Genomic DNA, 18,735 nt, shown 5'->3' with positions numbered 1-18,735 from the left:
GTTGTACTCATTCCACGCTCATGAACACACACACACACACACACACACACACACACACACACACACACACCAGCCCTCCTGTTCCATGCATGATTCTGAGAAAGTGACCTGTTTTATTTAGGAAACTGTCCACCATTTGTGGCTGGTGAGTGGGTGTGGCCAGAAGCTCAGGACTAGTGAGGAGGCGTGGCACTCAGGCTAGGCTCTTGGCTGATGTGTGAGGCGTGGTACTAGAAACCTGGGGCCGAGAGGCTACAGGAGTGGCTAGTGGAGGCTCATGGTTGATGGCTGATGGGCAGGGGTGTAACTAGTAGATGCTCTTGGCTAATGGGTAGGGTGTGGTACCAGAAGCCTATGGCTTTTAGACAGGGTTGTGGTTGGTGCACGCTCTGGTAACCACTGAGTGTGGTTAGCGCATGCTGGTGTCCTGCCGTCTGGCCAACTCTAAAGCACAGGCTGCCTGGTCTGTTTCCTGTCGTCTAGATGTCAGAGCTGCTATCACCCCTTTCCTCCAACATCCCGACTTCCCATGGGAGGACTGTTCAGGCAGAATTTCAAAGTTTTATGGCAATTTTTACAGAAATCACAGAGAAGGGAGATCGAGTGTTGCTGATGAGCCAGGGGTGAGGAGGGCAGTGGGTAATGGGTCCAATGCACAACTGGATGAGAAAATGCAAAAATAATAATAATAACTTAGGGAAAGCAGAAGGATATGAGGGTGGCAGGGTCACCTAAGGTTGCAAGGAGTGAGCAACACTCCCCGTTCCCCAAGGATGTCGTTTTGGGCAGGAGACATTAACAGTAAGAAAATGCAGGTGGCCTACCAACGGATGTACGGCCCACAAAGTTAAAAATGCCCCCCAGCCCCCTCCCACCCTCCCCTCCACCCCCGCCCCCCAACAGGCAGAGATGTGGCAGCATTTGCTGGCTTGTAGCATTGGTCCTCTGGGACCCTCGGTCTCCTCTTCGAGGGTCCTGCCCAGATTGGCTGGCACTGAGGGCAAAATAAACCATCTAGACTAGAGTATTTTCATTAACCCTTCTAGAATATTATCAGGGGAGGTCAACTGGACTCCCTTTGATTCTCAGTCTCATCCACTAAGCCGGTTCTCAAGGCTGAGTGAGTCGTGCTGCCCTCTCAGAAGGGAAAGTCTGTCAACGCCCCTTCCCCCAAGACATGCACCCTCCCGTGTCCCCCCTCCCCAAACACACTATATACATACACAGGCCCCTCCCTCCAAGGTGTGGCTAGGCTCTCAGAGGTAGTGGAGGGCGAGTAGGGCGCTGGAATGTCAGAAGTGGTGGGTTCAAAATGTGCCTCCTCTGGTCGAGCCTGGGGGGACAGAAACTCCAAACGTCCCTCCTCCTTCTCCAAGCCTCTGAGTGGATAAATCAGGGGAGGTGCGTGCCCTTCCCCCACCCCGGTACACACCCCTTATTCCTTCCCCTGGGGACATTAAGAGAGCTCCCTGAGGGTGGGGTAGAGGTGGGTAAGGGCGGTGATGGGTTGCGTCCTGGGATGGCACAGCCTCCCTTTGAGGTACCTAGGGAGATGTTCTAAGACCTGGGGACACAGGTGGAGGTTCGTGACTTGAGGGAGGGGACACGAGAAGACAGAATCAGGCTAGGTGTCTAGGGAGACAGAGAAGTAGTATCTGGTGGCTGGGTGTCTGGCCAGAGGGCTCAGGTGTAACTCACAAAGATGGGCTGAAGGGGGTGCCTCTGAGAAGGGAGGGCAAGGGATGGGATTCCAGGGGGAAAGGGAGGCTGATCCCAGGAAGAAGGCTGATGAGGAGGAGCCTAGGAAGTACCCAGGTTGAGTCTGGGTAGGGAGACAGGGGTGGGTCCAAGAGCAAGTGCCAACAAGTCCCCACCCTCAGGGTAGCGGCTGGGGCCCTAGAAGCCCCGAATGTGGCAATAAGCCTCCAGGCTGGCGAAGAGAATGTAGAGGAACCAGAGACCCAGGAAGAGAGCGGTGGTGGCTAGCTTGGGTCCCCGCGGGCCGCCCAGCTCGCCGCCGATGTGTGGCCGGCGCCGGTACAAGAGCACTGCGATGCCCACGAAGGCGAAGACGGTGAACAGTGTGACCGAGAAGGCCAGCGTGCCTGTACGCACCTCGAAGGGGCGACCCTGCACCGCCCAGTACACTGCGGCCACCGACCAGGCCACACCCAGGCCCAGGAACACGTTCACCGCATTGGAGCCGGTCACGTTACCGATGGACGCGTCGGCGCACTGGTCCTGCAGCGCGGCCACCTTGCTGGCAAACGTGTCTACAGGGACAAGACACAGGGGTGAGAGAGGCTGCATGACGCTCCCAGACCATTGCCTACTTCCTTTGGAATCGGTCTGCATGCAGGAAACTCCACTGTCTGGGGACACCTCTTTGGGACTTTTGTGCAACCAATAAGCTCTATTGCCTATTCTCAATGGCGTAAGGCTTGCTTTCTGTGAAGCTGGCATTGTGATCTTCTATAGGGGCCCACTTTTTAAATTTGGAGGGGCTGCTGCTGCCCAGTCCTCTTCCCATCACACCCCCCTCTGGAAATAGCTGTGTGTCCCCACAAGTGCTCTCCTTATTGATGAAGGGACAGAGTCCATTTTGTCCCTAATGTGCTATCCTTCTCAAGAGGTTTGCTGGGGTTCAGACGATCATAGTCACAGCCTCTGTACAGGACACAAGACACTGCCCTGTTTCTGGGGCACGTTCACCCGTATTCTCTGGTCTCTATTCTCATCTGAGTTGATTTAGCCAGGGTGTTATCCATACCTGCACTCCTAGCACTTGGGAGGCTGAAGAAAGAGGATCACCACGAGTCTAGGGTCAGCCTGGGCTACACAGTCAATTCCAGGGCAACCAAGACTACAAATTGAGACCCGAATCTCAAAAAAAAAAAAAAAAAAAAAAAAAAAAAAAGTGTGGTGGTATATGCCTATAATCCAAACACTTGGAGGTGGAGGCAAGATGATTAGGAGTTCGAGGCCAGGCTCTTCTACTTAGTGAGTTCTAGACTAGCCTGGACTACCTAAGGCCCACTACAACAAAACAAAGCAAAACAAAACAAAACAAAACCGAAGGCGAGACGGCTCCTTGGGTGTAAATATAGCATAAGGATGCGAGTTTGGATCCCAGTGCTCATGTAAAAGGCTGGGCCTTGAGCTGGCAAGATGGCTCAGGAGGTAAAAGCACTTGCCTCAAAGCAAGATGACCTGAGTCTGATCCCCACACCCCACATAGTGGAATAAGAACGCCCTCAAGCTGTCCTCGGATCTATGTACATGCACCTCAGAGAGGGTTCCCACCGTCTACCACAAGGGGCGGTGAAATCGTCTGGGGAGGGCCTGTCTCCATGGAGCACCCCACCAACACAGTGGGTTTTGTGAGGGTTTTCCAGGAACACTGAACCCATTCCCAACCCCCGTTGGGGGGGGTTCCCCTTCCTATGGAGTCTGCGACTGCTTTTTACCATTTCCTGCCACGTTAGTCCCCTGTGACCCCTTCCCTGATCGCTCTGGGGTGGGGTCAGTCAGCATACTGTACCCACAGGGCCCCTCCCTGGTCCTGTTGTATTTTTCTGCAGAGCCGCCGCTCGGGGCGTTACCAGGGATGGAGGTGCCCAGAGCCACGAAGACCACGGCGTTGACTGAGTCCTTGAGGCCCACGGTGCACCCAAAGTGTGAGGCCAGGTCTCCGATGAGGGCAGTGAGCAGACCAATGACCAGGATGCAGACACCAAAGCAGGCCCAGCCATGGCAGTACTCCGTGGGTGGAACGCAGGCGAACAGAACTTTCCAGAACACCGTCAGGAAGTGCATCACGTAGTCAAAGCAGGATGGCAGCCGCTCCTCACGAGACCCATCCTCATCCTCCTCCTCGTCCCCTGTGGGCACATGACCCAGCTGGGGCACACACCATGCCTCAGACTTCCTTGCTCATACTGCTCCACTGTGTTAGGCTTCCAGACAGTTCCACATGAACTGCTTTCCCAGCATGCCTTGCAGCTAAGAGAATGTTGGTCTGAGATGAATATATTTATTTTCTTAGGATCCCTTGCAGCTAAGAGAGTGTTGTGCCCAGGTAAATGTAATTTTCCAAAATCCTACCACCTAAGAATACTGGGCTGAGAGAAGCTTATTTTTGCCTTCTCAGATTTGTGGCTAAGAGAATAAATATTGAGCTTAAGTTAATTCAGTATCCCAGAATCTCTTGCAGCTGAGAATGTTGGAGAAAAGTAAATATACTTACTTTCCCAGAATTCCTTGCAGCTAAGGGAGTGTTGGAACCAGGTAAACACACACTTTCTAGAATCCCTTGCAGCTAAGGGAGTTTTGGGTCCAGGTTAATATACTTACTTCCCCAGCATCCCTTGCAGACAAAAGAGTGCTGGGCATAGATAAATCCATTTATTTTCCCAGAACATCTCAAAGCTAGAGGAGGCCATAAATCCCTTTTTAAGAGCACTCAGTGTCTCAGCATCTCTAGTGGCTGCTAGAGATGACCACCATGTCTTGAGGTAAAAATAGTCATTTCCTCAAAACTCCTCACAACCACCGACAGCCATCTGTAGAGTTAGAAATATTCACTCTCTGCCCCACATGTGGCCCATACATATATAGCCACCCAATTAGACAAGATGGATGAAGCAAAGAAGTGCAGACCGACAGGAGCCGGATGTAGATCGCTCCTAAGAGACACAGCCAGAATACAGCAAATACAGAGGCGAATGCCAGCAGCAAACCACTGAACTGAGAATAGGACCCCCGTTGAAGGAATCAGAGAAAGAACTGGAAGAGCTTGAAGGGGCTCGAGACTCCATATGTACAACAATGCCAAGCAACCAGAGCTTCCAGGGACTAAGCCCCTACCCAAAGACTATACATGGACTGACCCTGAACTCTGACCTCATAGGTAGCAATGCATATCCTAGTAAGAGCACCAGTGGAAGGAGAAGCCCTGGGTCCTGCTAAGACTGAACCCCCAGTGAACTAGACTGGTGGGGGGAGGGCGGCAATGGGGGGAGGGTTGGGAGGGGAACACCCATAAGGAAGGGGAGGGGGGAGGGGGATGTTTGCCCGGATACCGGGAAAGGGAATAACACTTGAAATGTATATAAGAAATACTCAAGTTAATAAAAAAAAAAAAAAGAAAGAAAGAAATGAGTCAGGGTCAACTCAAATTGTCCAACAGCTAAAATTCTAACCACCAATCAATAAAAAAAAAAAAAAGAAATATTCACTCTAAGAGTCACTGCAGCGGCCTGGGACTCTGGCTCAGAGGTAGACTGCCTGCCTAGCATGTGAAAGGGTCTGGGTTCCATCCCGAGCATCATCAACCAAATGCACACTAAGATTCCACAGTTGGTTTAATGCAACTGGCTTTCCCAGAGTCTCCAGGAGCAAGACAGAGACAAACACCCAGCTAAAATTAGCTAACTCCCAGAATCCCTTGAGGTTAGCAACAGCCACGTCCTCAGATAAAAATATACACCCTCCCAGAATCCCCCTTGCTTCTAGCAATGCTAAAATACATACTTTCCCATAATCCCTTGCAATGGTGGTTCACTCTCTACTTCTCTGCCAATAAGACAAAAGGAGGGGTTCTGAAATGCTCTAGTTTCCTTGGTATAGGCACCCTGCATGCATTTATCTTCTGAGCTTTGTAAAGAGTCCCATCCTGTCCTTTACGGTGACCAGATTGGCTTTTAGAACCCAGACATTTGTGTGATTAGAAAGCCTAGAATTATCTGGAGCCCTCATCCTGAGCTGAGAAGCAGGAGGTGGTGAATGTGAAACAGAGCAGGCTCCCGGGTGCCAAATATTATAGCTGGAAGGGTACTGGTAAGGAAGGTGGCCAGGGGCCAGCAGGCAGCAGGCAGCAGGCAGCAGGCAGCAGGCAGCAGGCAGCAGGCAGCAGGCAGCAGGCAGCAGGCAGGAAGGCAAGATGAGGCTAAGCCAGCTGTCAAACCCTGAAGCCACTCGCCAGGATTTGAGATTACAAATCCCCAAGTTTTCTCTCTAAGAAACAGGAGAACCCTTGCAGTGGTGGAGGAGGAGCCAACCCTGCCCCCAAGGTAGGACTCCAGTCACAACATCCCGCTTGCTCTCTTTCCTAACTTGCTTAACCACTGGCTTGCCAAAGAAATAAAAACTTTGACTTTGTACTTATCCAAGCGGATTTTGTGGTTTCTTAGCTCTGCAAGACCAAACGTTTAGCTTCAACCACATCAGGGCATCATGAACGAAAATGGAAAACTCAGCAGGCCCACCTCATCCTTTCTGGCTCCCCTGATTTCTCTTTTGTTCCCTCTAGGACTGGGGACACTTGGAGGCACAGGGACTATTCTGCAATGATGAGGGCAAAAGCTTAGGATGAGAAGGCAAAAGAGGAGCCACATCCAGGCACTCTGGGCATGTGTTTAGTCTCAGTACTTGGCAGGCAGAGGCAGGAGGATATCTGTGAGTTTGAGGCTATCCTGGTCTACATGGAGAGTTCTAAGCTAGCCAAAACTACATAATGAGATTTTGTCTCAATAGACAGACAGACAGACAGACAGACAGACTCGTCGTACCTGAACTGTACTGAGACAGCTGAGGCCGGTGCAGACGCCATGCACTGCTTCTCTTAGGCTTTTCCTTGCTCCACTCCAGATTCTGCTATGATTCACTACTGCCCTAGCACCCAGGCTCACTGCTCTCTAGTCTCATGGCCAACCCCTTTCTCACACCCCAAGTTAATCACTGTCTCCAAACATCAGACTTCCATCCTTGGTGCTCCCTCTGAACACCCACACTTCTGTCTTTGGTGCTCCCTTTACCAAGGACGGCCATGTTTGTTCCCTCCTCCTTGTTGCACACAATTGTCCCCAGTCTAGGCGTTGGCATGGTGTCCCTTTCCTAGAAGCCTTCCCTTACTTCCAGGCTGGGTCAGAAGCTTCGTGTGGGCTCTTGGGGGTCTCTCCTCCTATGTCTGTCATCCCCAGGGTTGTTGCTGTTTTGTGACATGTCTGTCCTTCCCACTGTGCTGTGAACTCCACAGGGCCAGGGCCAGGGCCAGGGCCAGTGATCTCCAGTGCTCTCAGCCATTTCTTCATCTTGTCTCCCACACAAGCAGCGTCTCCCTCAGACACATTGAAAATTGCGGCTTTGGAGGGTTGTACCAACCTATGGGCATCTCTAGGCTGGCCTCGTATCTCCACAGCCTTAACTTTGAACTGCACTCAACAATTTCTTTTTTATTTTTTACATTTATTTATTTTTGGTGTGTGTGTGTGTGTGTGTGCATGTGTGTAGATCAAAGGGAAAAAATTGCAGGAGTCGGTTCTCTCCTACTGCACGAGTCTCAGGAATTGAACTCTGATTATCAGGCTTGGCAGCAGTCGCCTTTACCTGCCGAGCCATCTCTGCCCAACATTCTTTTTTTTTTTTTTGGTTCTTTTTTTTCGGAGCTGGGGACCGAACCCAGGGCCTTGCGCTTCCTAGGCTAGCGCTCTACCACTGAGCTAAATCCCCAACCCCAACATTCTTTAACCATAATTCCTTACACATTAGTCTCTCCAGTTGAGGCTTCCCAGAAGGAAATTCAATACTATGTATGGGAGGGAGTCCTGAATTGCAGCTGCAGAACTCATTATAAACTGTTTGAGAGATTTTGGGCAGTCCTTTCCTCTATCTGAGCCTCAGTTTGCCCATCTGTGTCACAAAGGGCTCGGTGTAAATGTCCAAGAGAGAGTCTGTGGATTCAGCTGCCATTGTACTTCTGGCCGCATGAGGGCGCCGTAGATCCGCGGGAGAACTAAGAAGGGCGAGGACCACAGCAAGTGGGAAAGAGGTGCCCTGGTGATTGTGTCCATAGCAACTGAGGAGCCCAAGGCTGCCTGGGGGTGGAGGGTGTGTAGACCTGCTGCCATTTCGTCCATCTAACCTCTAACTTCTTGACGCTACTAGGGTAAAGTCCAGGCTGGTCCCCCACACCTACCTTGGGTGGAAAGTGAAGCTGAGCCTTCGAATCAGTCTCCCGGCAGCTGAGACCACACTGCACAGTGTCAACTTTCTCCTTTCCGTTTCCATCTGTCTTTCCCTTTCTGGCTCTCCGCAGAGGGATGGGATGCCGTTCTCTGGCCATCAACCGCTCCCCATCTGCCTTCTTCACCAACCCCACTCCGTGTACCTTTGTGTGTACCTCTGTGTCTCTGTCTCTCCAACACCTCCCTTGGCTCTCACCCTGCCCCCTTAACTTACCTGCGCTCACTGTAACTGCCTCTAAAAACTGCTCCCTCCATGAGTGGGTCCCAATCACCAAGGCCAGGTTTGTTTTCTTTATGAGTTTATCCACCGTATTCTGGGAAAGAGAGGATGAAGGGAGGAATTACTTCCCACAAGCATCCCAGGGTGCTGTGATGGGGGGCTTTGGGGCTGGAAATCAAAACCACATTCAAGGAGTCTCACACGCCCTGTCCAGGAAGGGAATCATATGCATTCCACAATGCTGAAACTGGCCCTGGAGACTACCCTGGGACCCCACTGTGGTCCCCAACTTTGGGATTTGCATTGCTTTCCTGAGTCTCATTCCTGCACCTACCCACCCAACATAGCTCGGGACAGGCTTCAGGAAAGGGGAAAGTCACCTTAAAGTCATAAGACTCCTCGATGATGACCTCGAGGCGACAGTTCTCCCCAAGAACTGGCTTGCCCATCTCTGCTATCCTCTGGGCCTCCTCCTCCTCTGCAGTCAGCTTCCTGTCTCCATCCCCTGCAGCATGAGGGATGGAGGTTAGATGCCCAGGAACTATGCCTAACAGGGTCAGTAATACTATCTCTTCTGTCTGGGACACTGGTGAACTCGTCCAGTCCCTCTAACCACCTGCTTCCTCAGCCCATGAAATTCTAGATGTGTACTCTGGGTTCAAATGGCGGAGGTTGCCTGACCTTAGGCAGTGTATTATTAACCTGTCTGCTTCATATTTTGTACATTAATGGGTACAGTAATAGTACCGACCTCATATAGTCCCAAATGCCACTGTCATGTAATGTCATGAACCCTGCATCTGGCCCTAGGCTTCACTTCTAGTTCCACTCCTGGATATCAGTAGCAACAAAACTTGGCCACAGGGCAGACAGCTACCAGTTCACCCAAATCTGAGAGCAAATAGATGAACTACATCTCCCAGTATTCCTTGTAGCTGGGTACTGTCATGTGACTGGATTAAAGCCAACAGAATTAGGGGGAGAAGTGATGGAGTGGTGATCCTCCAGGATCTCCCTTGTGGTTCTGGAAATTTTCTTGCCCAGTTGCCTGCAGGCAGTAGAGACAACATCGAACAGCTCAATAGCAAGGGAAGGCACAGTATGGAAAGGCCACCTGCCACAAAGGAAGACTCAGAAACTTGGACTAAGTAACCAATAAAGTACTGTAGCAATCATTTGCCTTCTTTTTGTAACAAACAGACATTGTTAGGCCTTTTGTTACAGCAGCTTATAGGACTTCTCAAAACATCTTAATCTCAGGCTAGTCCTGACTGTTCGCTCCAGTGCAGATCCTGCTCTAAACTGTCACTATATGCAAGCTACGGGCTCCTACTTCAACTCCGCACAGCCAACTTGGCATCAATTCCCCCGGGGGCCCCTTGGTGCAGTGGCTGTTTTGAGACAGGGCTTCTCTGTATCTCTGACTGACCTCAAACTATTTAGACCAGGCTGGCTTCCAACTCACAGAGATCTATCTGCCTCTGCCTCTACCTCCCTCCCAAGTGCTAGCTACCAGGTCTGTCTTTTTTCCCCCTTTTTTCTGATAGTCCAGGCTAGACTCAAACTCACTGTGTAGCTGAGGATGACCTTGAGCTTCTGATTCTATTGTTCTCATCTCCCCAGTGCAGGGATCACAGACCTGTGTTACTACAGTGCTGGGATGGGACCAAGGGCTTTTCACACCCTGGGCAATCTCATACTGATTGAGAGGTCCTCAGCCTTCCTGATACCACTTCTAATTCAAAATCTTCAAATTCCGACTTCCATTTAAAATTTTTAGTGTGTGTGTGTGTGTGTGTGTGTGTGTGTGTGTGTGTGTGTGTGTGTGTCTGAGGAGGCCAGAGGGTATGGTAGATAACCTAGAGCTGGCTGTAAGCAACTCGGGGTGGGTGCTGGAACTGAACCTGAGTCTTCTGGAAGAGCAGCCAGTGCTTTTAACAGCTGAACCATCTGTTCCACCTCAGTTTTAGCATAAACGGTGACTCCAGTTCTAATTTAACCCCCTCTGAATCCTGGACCACAGCCTCTACTTCAATTCTTGTCTTGACCCAGCGGAAAGATGGATCTTTTACCCCAAACCTACCCTATGACCGTTCCAACCAGTGCTAAACCTGAGTAGCACACGCCACAAGCTCAGATCTGATTTTACAACTCAGTTTCCCCAGTCTGTGACTAAACTTGCCGTCTTGAATGCCACAATCGCCATCCCAGTCCCAGCTGGCTCCAAACTCTGCCCATTCCAAATCTACCTCTCACCTCTGACCTGCCCCCAACCCAACCCTGCGGCTCCAGTGGCTCCTCCCTCCACACCCAGAGGTCCCTTCACTCACCTTGGTTGAGTAGCAGAGCTGGGGAGAGACAGAGACAGGGACACAATGAGAGAGTCGCTTCTCCTCAAAGCTCAGGCTCACGAGTCCCCCGGGGCCCCCAACCCTGGACCCCCTGCTTCTTCCCGTAGCCACCTCTTCACCCCTCACCTGAGATGCCCCGCTTAAGCCACTGGGGCTGGCCCAGCTCGATGAAGAAGTTGTCCTTCTTCTCATACTCTTCGTCGTCCACTATCTTGACCTGAAGAGTCTTCCTGGGGTGGGGGAGGCACGGGCAGAAGAAGAGCATGTTTCTCCAACAGAGCCACCTCAGGACAATGCCACTGGACCCCAGTTGGTTTAAACAGTCATTCCTTTAGAGTCATTATTTTGTCCCCATTTGTTAGAAACAACCCTAACCCCAAAGACACAACATGTGTGAATGAAGCTGGGTCCTGGAAGGACCTGGGATGAAGGCTCAGTTAATAAAGAGCTTGTCACGAAAGCATGGGGACCCGAGTTTGATCCCCATCTCAGCAGGTTGTCGTGTCTGGGGGTTGGACACAGGCCAGCCAGCCTAGTCTAATTGGTGAGCTTGAGACCAATGGTATCTGTTTCAAAAGAAGTGTATGGGGTCTCCGAGGATGACATGTGAGATTGCCCTCTGCCCTCCACATGTATGAGCACACACACATGTGTATATACACACATGTATACATAAAAATCCCACTGGTTTTGAAATCCCAACTACTTGAGAGGCTGAGGCAAGGGGGTTACCATAAGACCAAGTTTAGCCTGAGTTACAGAGAGAAAGGAAAGAAGGAAGGAGAAAAGGAAACAAATATCTAAGTCTGTCAGTACAAAATACCTGCAGCTTCCCACCCTCCATCCTGACCACATTTGGAAGATCAGTCTAATGTGCCCAGTTTTTTTCCAGCATCTCTGTTCCCATGGTAACCAGGGTGAGGCAGGGAATAGTCCAATGTTACCTGTCCCCTTAAGGCACTGAACCCACACACCTCCTACCCCTCCTTGCAATCTCCAAGCCCCACACCAAGGAATGTTCACAGATTGGGTGCCAGCAACTCTTGGCTAGAGGAACAGTGTATGTAGCCAGCCCCATAAGGCCTGGCCCCAGATCCCAGCCACACAAACACCCCACCCACGCAGTCACCAATAGAGGAAGCTCCACCAGTCACCCGCCCACATGCACAGCCATCCCCCTGCAGCGCATGATCTCAGGGAACAGATGCCTGTTCGTTTGAGAGACACCCCCAGCACAGCCTGAGACAGACACTGTCACCCTGTGAGACCCTTTTAATGTTCCTCCACGGACCTTGCTCTTTTGTTATTTAATTACTTTTTGTTTCTGTGAGACAGTGTGTTACTATTTAGCCTAGGCTGGCCTGGAACTCACTGGATAGTCCAAACTGCCTTGAAAATTACTACCCCCGCCTCAACTTCTAAAATCTGGGGTGTCCGGCATGCGCAATCACTTCGGGCTTAGATTCCGCTCTTTATACCACTGGCTGTCTGTGTACACTCTCCACACCACGTGTCTCTCTTTGCATATCAGCCTCTCTGACCACCATCATCTCCTTGCCTTTCTCTATGTCTCTGTATCTCCCTGCTTTTGCCTCTTTCCTCTCTCTGCCTTTCTTTGTCTGTGTTCTTTCCTTGTTGTCTTTGTCTCTCAGGGGCTTCCAAATGAAATAAAGTTAACACAGTCAGGCAGAAGACTTCTAATCAGGCAATAATTCGATCAACACATCTCAGCAGGAGAACTTACACAGCACACAGAGACATGGTCATGTAAGGACAGGCACCCACCTCCACACTTTGGGTTTAAAATTATTTACTTGAAACAGGGTCCCATGTAGTTCAGATTGGCCTCAAACTCTATGTGAAGGCTTAGCAATACGATTCAGTGAGTAAAGGCACCTGCCTTGAAAGCTTGTTGACCTAAATTTGATCCATAGAGCTCGTGTAAAAGGTTGAAAGAGAAGAGGGACTCTCCAAAGTTGTCCTCTTGTCTCCACAGGCAAGCTGTAGTCCACACACACCATGCATAGAGAAGGATGAACTTGAACACCTGATCCTCCCATCTTCACCTCCCACATGCTGGGATTAAAGAAGTGGGCTACCATGCGCCACTGATGTCATGGCACCGGGAATGGACACCAAGGCTTCAGGCGTGCTAAACACTCTACCACCAGAGTTATGTCTCCAGTTCTGTCTGTTAAGTAGGTATTCACACTGTAGGCAAGGCTGGCCTTTCAACTCATGGTTACCCTCCAGTCTCCAGTCTCCAGGCAACCAAGACCATGTTCAATTGAGTTTCAGGATACTGTGAGGACTGGCCTCTGGAGTGGGTTTGGCGCTGTCCGCGGTGCTGAAACACCACATCTGGGACTGGGGGTCCTGATAAGGAGCATCTTCCAAGACACACCGGGCTCATCAAATTCACGAACAGACACAGTGACACACTGACATAGTGGCATACACTTTGTCATGCACTCTCTTAGACAGCCCACAAACCGCTAACACGGTAGCTAATCTTGGTGACAGGTACGCCAATCAGTGCTCTGACAGGCAGCCCAGGAGAATGCCAACTGACAGGACAGCGAGAGACTCGAGCTACACAAGGGGTGGACTGACCTGAGAGCTTAGGAAAAAAGCCTTTCTGCCAAATTTCTGAAAATTCCATTCTACCCCTCACCCACTAAGAGTCCCGACTCTCTACTTTCTCATTTCCCGTTTCTCCACGGCCCCAGTTCTCTGGGTCTGAATCTTTTCCTATTTTCTGCTCTCGTTTCTCTCCTTTGCTTCCTTCTCTTTGCCTCTCTCTGTTCTGTCTTTGGCTATCTCCATTGTCTCTGATTCCTCCAGTCTCTGTGTTGATCCTGCCCAGGCCTCCACTCCAGCCTGGTTGCTTCAAAGCTCTTCTAATTAGCGCCTGCCCGTCAGAGGAAGGATGTGTTTCCCTAAACGCTAATTAGCCTCCTGTTCTCTTGTCTCCTGAAGCCACAGCTGGAAGCTTGGGAGGAGGCGGGAGGTGGGGGAGGAAAGAGGGTGTCCCAGGCTGGGGAAGCCGCGAGGGGGAGGAGAGGCCCATGGAATTGCAGCAGCAAGGAGGAAGCAGGTTAGACGACCAGAAGGACAAGAACCATAAAAAAGACAACTCTGCCATAACCTCTGTCTCTAGAGAGTTTGGCTAGGGATGATGATAGGGCTCCACTCCAAGCAGCCGCCACCTGCTCGTCCCAAAGAGAGAAAAGTGGAGAGCAGCTCAAGGTTTCTGATTAAAGCATAACCCGAGGCAGAAAGGAAGACCCAGGACAGAGCCAAGATTCCAGAGAGGAATAGCCTGAGAGGTCAGAGATGCAAGGAAGGAAAGCCATCACCAGCCGGCTGATGGCAAGGCAGAGGCCCCACGGCTGGAGGGAGCGCGTGGGTGGCAAGAGGAGGAAGCCAGCCGCTGCGGGGGCGGAGGAGCGGCGGGAGTCGAGGAGCGGAGGAGCAGCGCTATTGCACCGGGCAGGCGCAGGGGAGGTGAGGGGAGGCTCTCCAGAGACTCCGAACCCAGGGCACAGGGTTTGCAATGCCCTGTCCATCTGCGCATCTACAGGGCTACATGTGAGTCCAGGCACCTCCTAGTCTTCAGGAATCCATGCCCCATGTCTCCCAAGGCCAGTTCCTCTTCCCAGCTCCCTGGGTCTCTCACTGTTTCCCAGGTCCTCCGGGATCTCACAAGTCTCACCTCTGAGACTTTACCACACATTAAGCCTCACCCACACTCGACCACGACTTCTACTAAGCCAAGCATTCCAGATTGGCTCAGTAGGCCAGCCACTTACAAATGCCCCTTTCTAAAGACCTTCCTCCACCTGAGACTCCCTCCTTGCTTCCACATCCCAAACTGACCCTTCCAACCAAAATCCACCCAGGCCCCGCCCATTGTCAGGTTCCTCCCCCTTCTTCCCAATCAAATTCCATTTTCCAGTTTGGCCCCATTCAAGTCCTTCTCCTTCCTAAAGCTCCACCCCCCCACCTCGCCCCCACCACACCCCACCCCCATCTCCTCTCATCCACAGACTGACCATGATCCTTTCTTAAGCCGCGCCCTTTGGCCTGGTCAAACTTTGTCTCTGCATGGTCCCTCTCACTGTCAAGGTCCTATTCTCTTTTCAAACTCTTCAGACAACGTAGGCTCTCCTGAGCTTGGACTCCATCCCTTGCTTAGCCTAGTCAGGTTCTCTTTCTCTGCACACTTCCTCCTTCCCCCTCGCCCCTAGCTGCCCTGCCCTGAGAACTCCCAAGGTCCCACCCTGTCTCTACAGCCTCTCACAACCTCTTAGTTAAGTCCATTTCACAGGACCTGCCTACTCTGGCGACACACCCAGCCACATCCCCATCTTTTATTCAAGCAGGGTCATTTCTTAGATCCAGCCTACCTTAGCTCTGTCCCCTCCTTCAGCCAAGGCCATTTCCCAGGCCTCACTGTTCTTGGCCTTGCCCATCTCCAGCAAAGACTATTTCCCACACTCTGCCCTGCCCCATCCCCAGCCAAATCATTTTTTCAGGCTCTACCCACTCCCAGCCAAGCCATTCTTTAGTGACCCCTCTCACCCTGGCCCCACCCCATCTCCTGCTAGGGTTATTTTTTGTTTGTTTGTTTTTTGGAGCGGGGACAGGGTTTCCCTTTGTAGCCAAGGCTGTCCTGGAACTTGCTTTGTAGACCAGGCTCTCCGAAATTGGCCTGCATCTGCCTCCTGAGTGCTGGGATTAATGGCATGCGCCACCACTGCCTGCCAGGTTTAGGGCTGTTCTTCAGGTCAGCTTGACCCTGATCTCATCCCACCCACTCTAAGTAGGGGTGGTCCTCAGGCCCACCCAGCCCTTCCTCAGGCTCTACCTCTCTTCCACGCGTGCTTACATGGTCTCGTCATCGCCGAACTCCAGCTCTCCACAAGCATCCTCGTAGTGCACACCACCACCACGAGCCGTGCCGTCCACTGTGCGGTAGGGAAGGCGTACGGTGCCACGTGCGCCAGAGCTGCGCACCACACGCACATCCACGGTGCCCATGCACTCGCTCACATGCAGCAGGCGGTCCTGGAAGGAGAAGATGCCCGCGTGGTCGTCGTCCAGAATGGTGACGGTGGCCAGCAGTGGCGCCACCAGCCGCCCCTTGGGCCGCCCACCGCCGTCGGGCTCGAACATGCCCTGAGCATCGCCCACACGCAGGTTCAGCAGCCTCACGAAGAAGTGCTCGTCCTCCTCGAAGATGTCGTCGTCGATGATGCCGATGCGCAGCTCCTTCTGCGTCTCCCCGGGCTTGAACACCAGCGTGCCCTCGCTGCAGACGAGAACCAGAGGGGGCTGTCCCTATTATGTGCATATGTGTGTACAGTGCCTGCCAAGACCGGGAGATCCCCCAAAGCTGGAGCTACAGGGTTGTGTGCCTCCCTTCAAGGGTGTCGGGACTCCAATCCAGGTCTTTTGGGAGAGCATCCAGTGCTCTTAACCTTTAAGTCATTTTTCCAGTCCCAAGGAAGGCCTTAATGTCCTCAGGTTGCCTTTAGTATCTGCTGAAGTGGGAGTTTGGTGCAAAGCCCCTTAGCTTCTAGATTCTGTATTTGTTATCTGTAGTGGCTGTGGGCAATGTTGGGTTGAATAGCGGGGATTTAGGGACTTTGGAATAGACCTTGTCGTTCTGATTTAAGATAGATAGATAGATAGATAGATAGATAGATAGATAGATAGATAGATGGAGAGATAGATAGACAGACAGATCAGGGATGGGTAAGATGGCCCAATGGGTAAAAGTGATTGCCACCAATGTTGATGACCTGAGCTTGATTCCTGAGATTCTCAAGGTAGAAGGAAAGTGTTGACTTCAGCCATAAGTTGTCCCCCTGATCTTCGTGCATGCATACATTAGGCATACACACACACACACACACACACACACACACACACACACACAAATAAATGTAATCTAGGGACTGGATCAGTGGCTAAGGGTACTGGCTGCTCTTCCAAAGGAACACACACACACACACACACACACACACACACACACACACACAGATGCTCAAAACCATTTATAACTCTAGTATTAGGGTCCTGGTACCCTCTTCTGGCTTCTGTGGGTGCCAAGCATACACTGGTGTGCAGACATACCTGTAGAGAAAACACTCATACACATAAAATAAAACAACAACAACAAAAAACTTTAAAAATGAAACCTAAAAATTAAAGAAAAATAAGACAAAAAGCTGAGCATAGTGGTGCAGCTACACCCCAGTCCCTCACTGGGGGGATTCTACACAGGTGTTCTATGGGTAAGCTACACCCCCATGCTGACTCAGATGTTAGTGAATCCTGAGCCCTGCAGATGAGGGGCCCCTTGGTTTGGAGCTCTGGGACTGGAAAGTGGAAGCCACCAACACTGTGCCAGTGTTGTATAAAAGGTTCTTCAGGAAAACCCCAACTCAGTGGGAGGGACATAGGCAACCCAGGGTCCTGTAGAACTAAGAATAAATGGTTAGAATCAGGGGCTCCTTGTTACTGGAGCCCTTGCCTTGACAGACACTGTCTTTGGTGGCTCCGAGCCTCATGAGCCAACAGACTATGAGCCTAGCTCAACCATAGAGCAAGGAGGTGAATGACCTCCAACCCCAGTGTCTCAGATGTACAAGGGAGCTAATAGCAGCAGAGAGCCATTTGCTTGAGGAGGGGACTTTAAATTCATACAGAAGCACTCAAATAAATTTAGCTGGCTGTGGTAGCTCACAGCTATAATCTTAGCACTTGGGAGGCAGAGGCAGGATTACCACTTTGAGGCTCACCCAGCCTATACAGCCAGAATAGTCTCAAGCAAAATAAAGCAAATTGTCTAGTGATATTTGCATACAATTGTTAGAATCCTAGAAGTCTACAAGCTGGGGTTGTGGCTGAGTGGTAGAGGGCCTGCCTAGCAGCCACAACGTCCTGGGTTTCATCCCCAACGCTGCATAAACCATGTGTAATGGTGCATGCCTGTTATCCCAACACAAAGAGAGGCAGGGGGATTAGGAGTTCAAGAGCACCATGTGCCATATAGAAAGTTCTAGAGCAGTTTGGATGACCAAAGATTTCACCTAAAAACAAACCTCTCAGAATTCTAAAATAAGATATTTGAAATTCTAACTTAAGGGGGAGCAGAACATGGGGGTAGCTTCATCTTTGTCAAATAATCAAACTGGACCCCCACCGGCAACAAAGGAGCAGGCCCCGTGCACCTGCAAAGTGGACCAAGGAGGCAGCTTCCCTTCCTTGGCCTCCTGCACAAAGTACACACAACGTGGTCTCTGTCTGTGGAACTATGAGGCCAGGTCAAATTGCAGATAGTTCTAGGACCCTAGTTTCAAATGCACTGGGGATGGGGAGGAAGCTGCACAAGCACGAGGACCTGAGTTCAGCTCCCGAGAGCCTACATGAATGCCAAGCGGGCATGGTGGCCCAGGTTTAACTCCAGCCCCATAGGGTGGAGACTGGATCCTTAGAGCAAGCTGGCTAGGAAAGCTAGCAGTATCTGCAAACTCTGAGTGATGGGAGAGCCCGCCTTATGAATGAGGTGAGGGAGATGGAGGGTGACTCCCGTCATCACATGCACTGTCATACATGTGTACCGACACATTCAAACATTCCTGTACACACATAGGGACACACTGATCAGCCACACATGTGAAAACGGGAGAGGAGAGAAACATGGACACAAAACTCATGGGAGGTCTAAGAAACAGAATGAAGAAAGTCATTGAGATGTGGCAGTCAAGTGACATGTGTGCCTTTGGGTTCAATGGGAGGAGAGGGAGGACACTATGCCAGAGGATGCCATGGGGACCCTGGAAGAGGCAGGCAGATCCTGGAGATTCACTAGGTTGACTCTGCTACATTCCATTAATTAAAATAAAATAAGGGCTGGAGAGATGGCTCAGTGGTTAAGAACACTGGCTGCTCTTCCAGAGGTCTTGAGTTCAATTCCCAGCAACCACATGGTGGCTCACAACCATCTGTAATGGGATCCGATGCCCTCTTCTGGTGTGTCTGAAGACAGTGACAGTGTACTTATATACACCTAAAATAAATAAATCTTTAAAAAAATAAAATAGTATGCCAGGCAGTAGTAGCACATACC

General features: G+C 51.1%; 1 protein-coding gene across 5 annotated transcripts in view; it reads right to left on the bottom strand.

Annotated features, from left to right (window-relative positions):
• The window catches only part of Slc8a2 (solute carrier family 8 member A2), a 35,863-nt gene that overhangs the window by 6,083 nt on the left and 11,045 nt on the right, over positions 1 to 18,735 (bottom strand). For 3 of the 5 annotated variants that reach the window (XM_087594820.1, XM_087594753.1, NM_001439789.1), the window contains 7 exon segments: positions 15,487 to 15,909; positions 10,722 to 10,825; positions 10,575 to 10,592; positions 8,625 to 8,749; positions 8,239 to 8,338; positions 3,603 to 3,881; positions 2,116 to 2,273 (listed from right to left, as the gene is read on the bottom strand). In XM_087594820.1, the coding sequence (XP_087450946.1) occupies positions 2,116 to 2,273; positions 3,603 to 3,881; positions 8,239 to 8,338; positions 8,625 to 8,749; positions 10,575 to 10,592; positions 10,722 to 10,825; positions 15,487 to 15,909 (1,207 nt within the window). 5 annotated transcript variants of the gene reach the window in all.

This window comes from Rattus norvegicus, chromosome 1 (genome assembly GCF_021556685.1).
Source record: "Rattus norvegicus strain SHRSP/BbbUtx chromosome 1, alternate assembly SHRSP_T2T, whole genome shotgun sequence".
Taxonomy (NCBI): Eukaryota; Metazoa; Chordata; class Mammalia; order Rodentia; family Muridae; genus Rattus; species Rattus norvegicus.
This window is presented reverse-complemented; position numbering and strand designations above follow the sequence as displayed.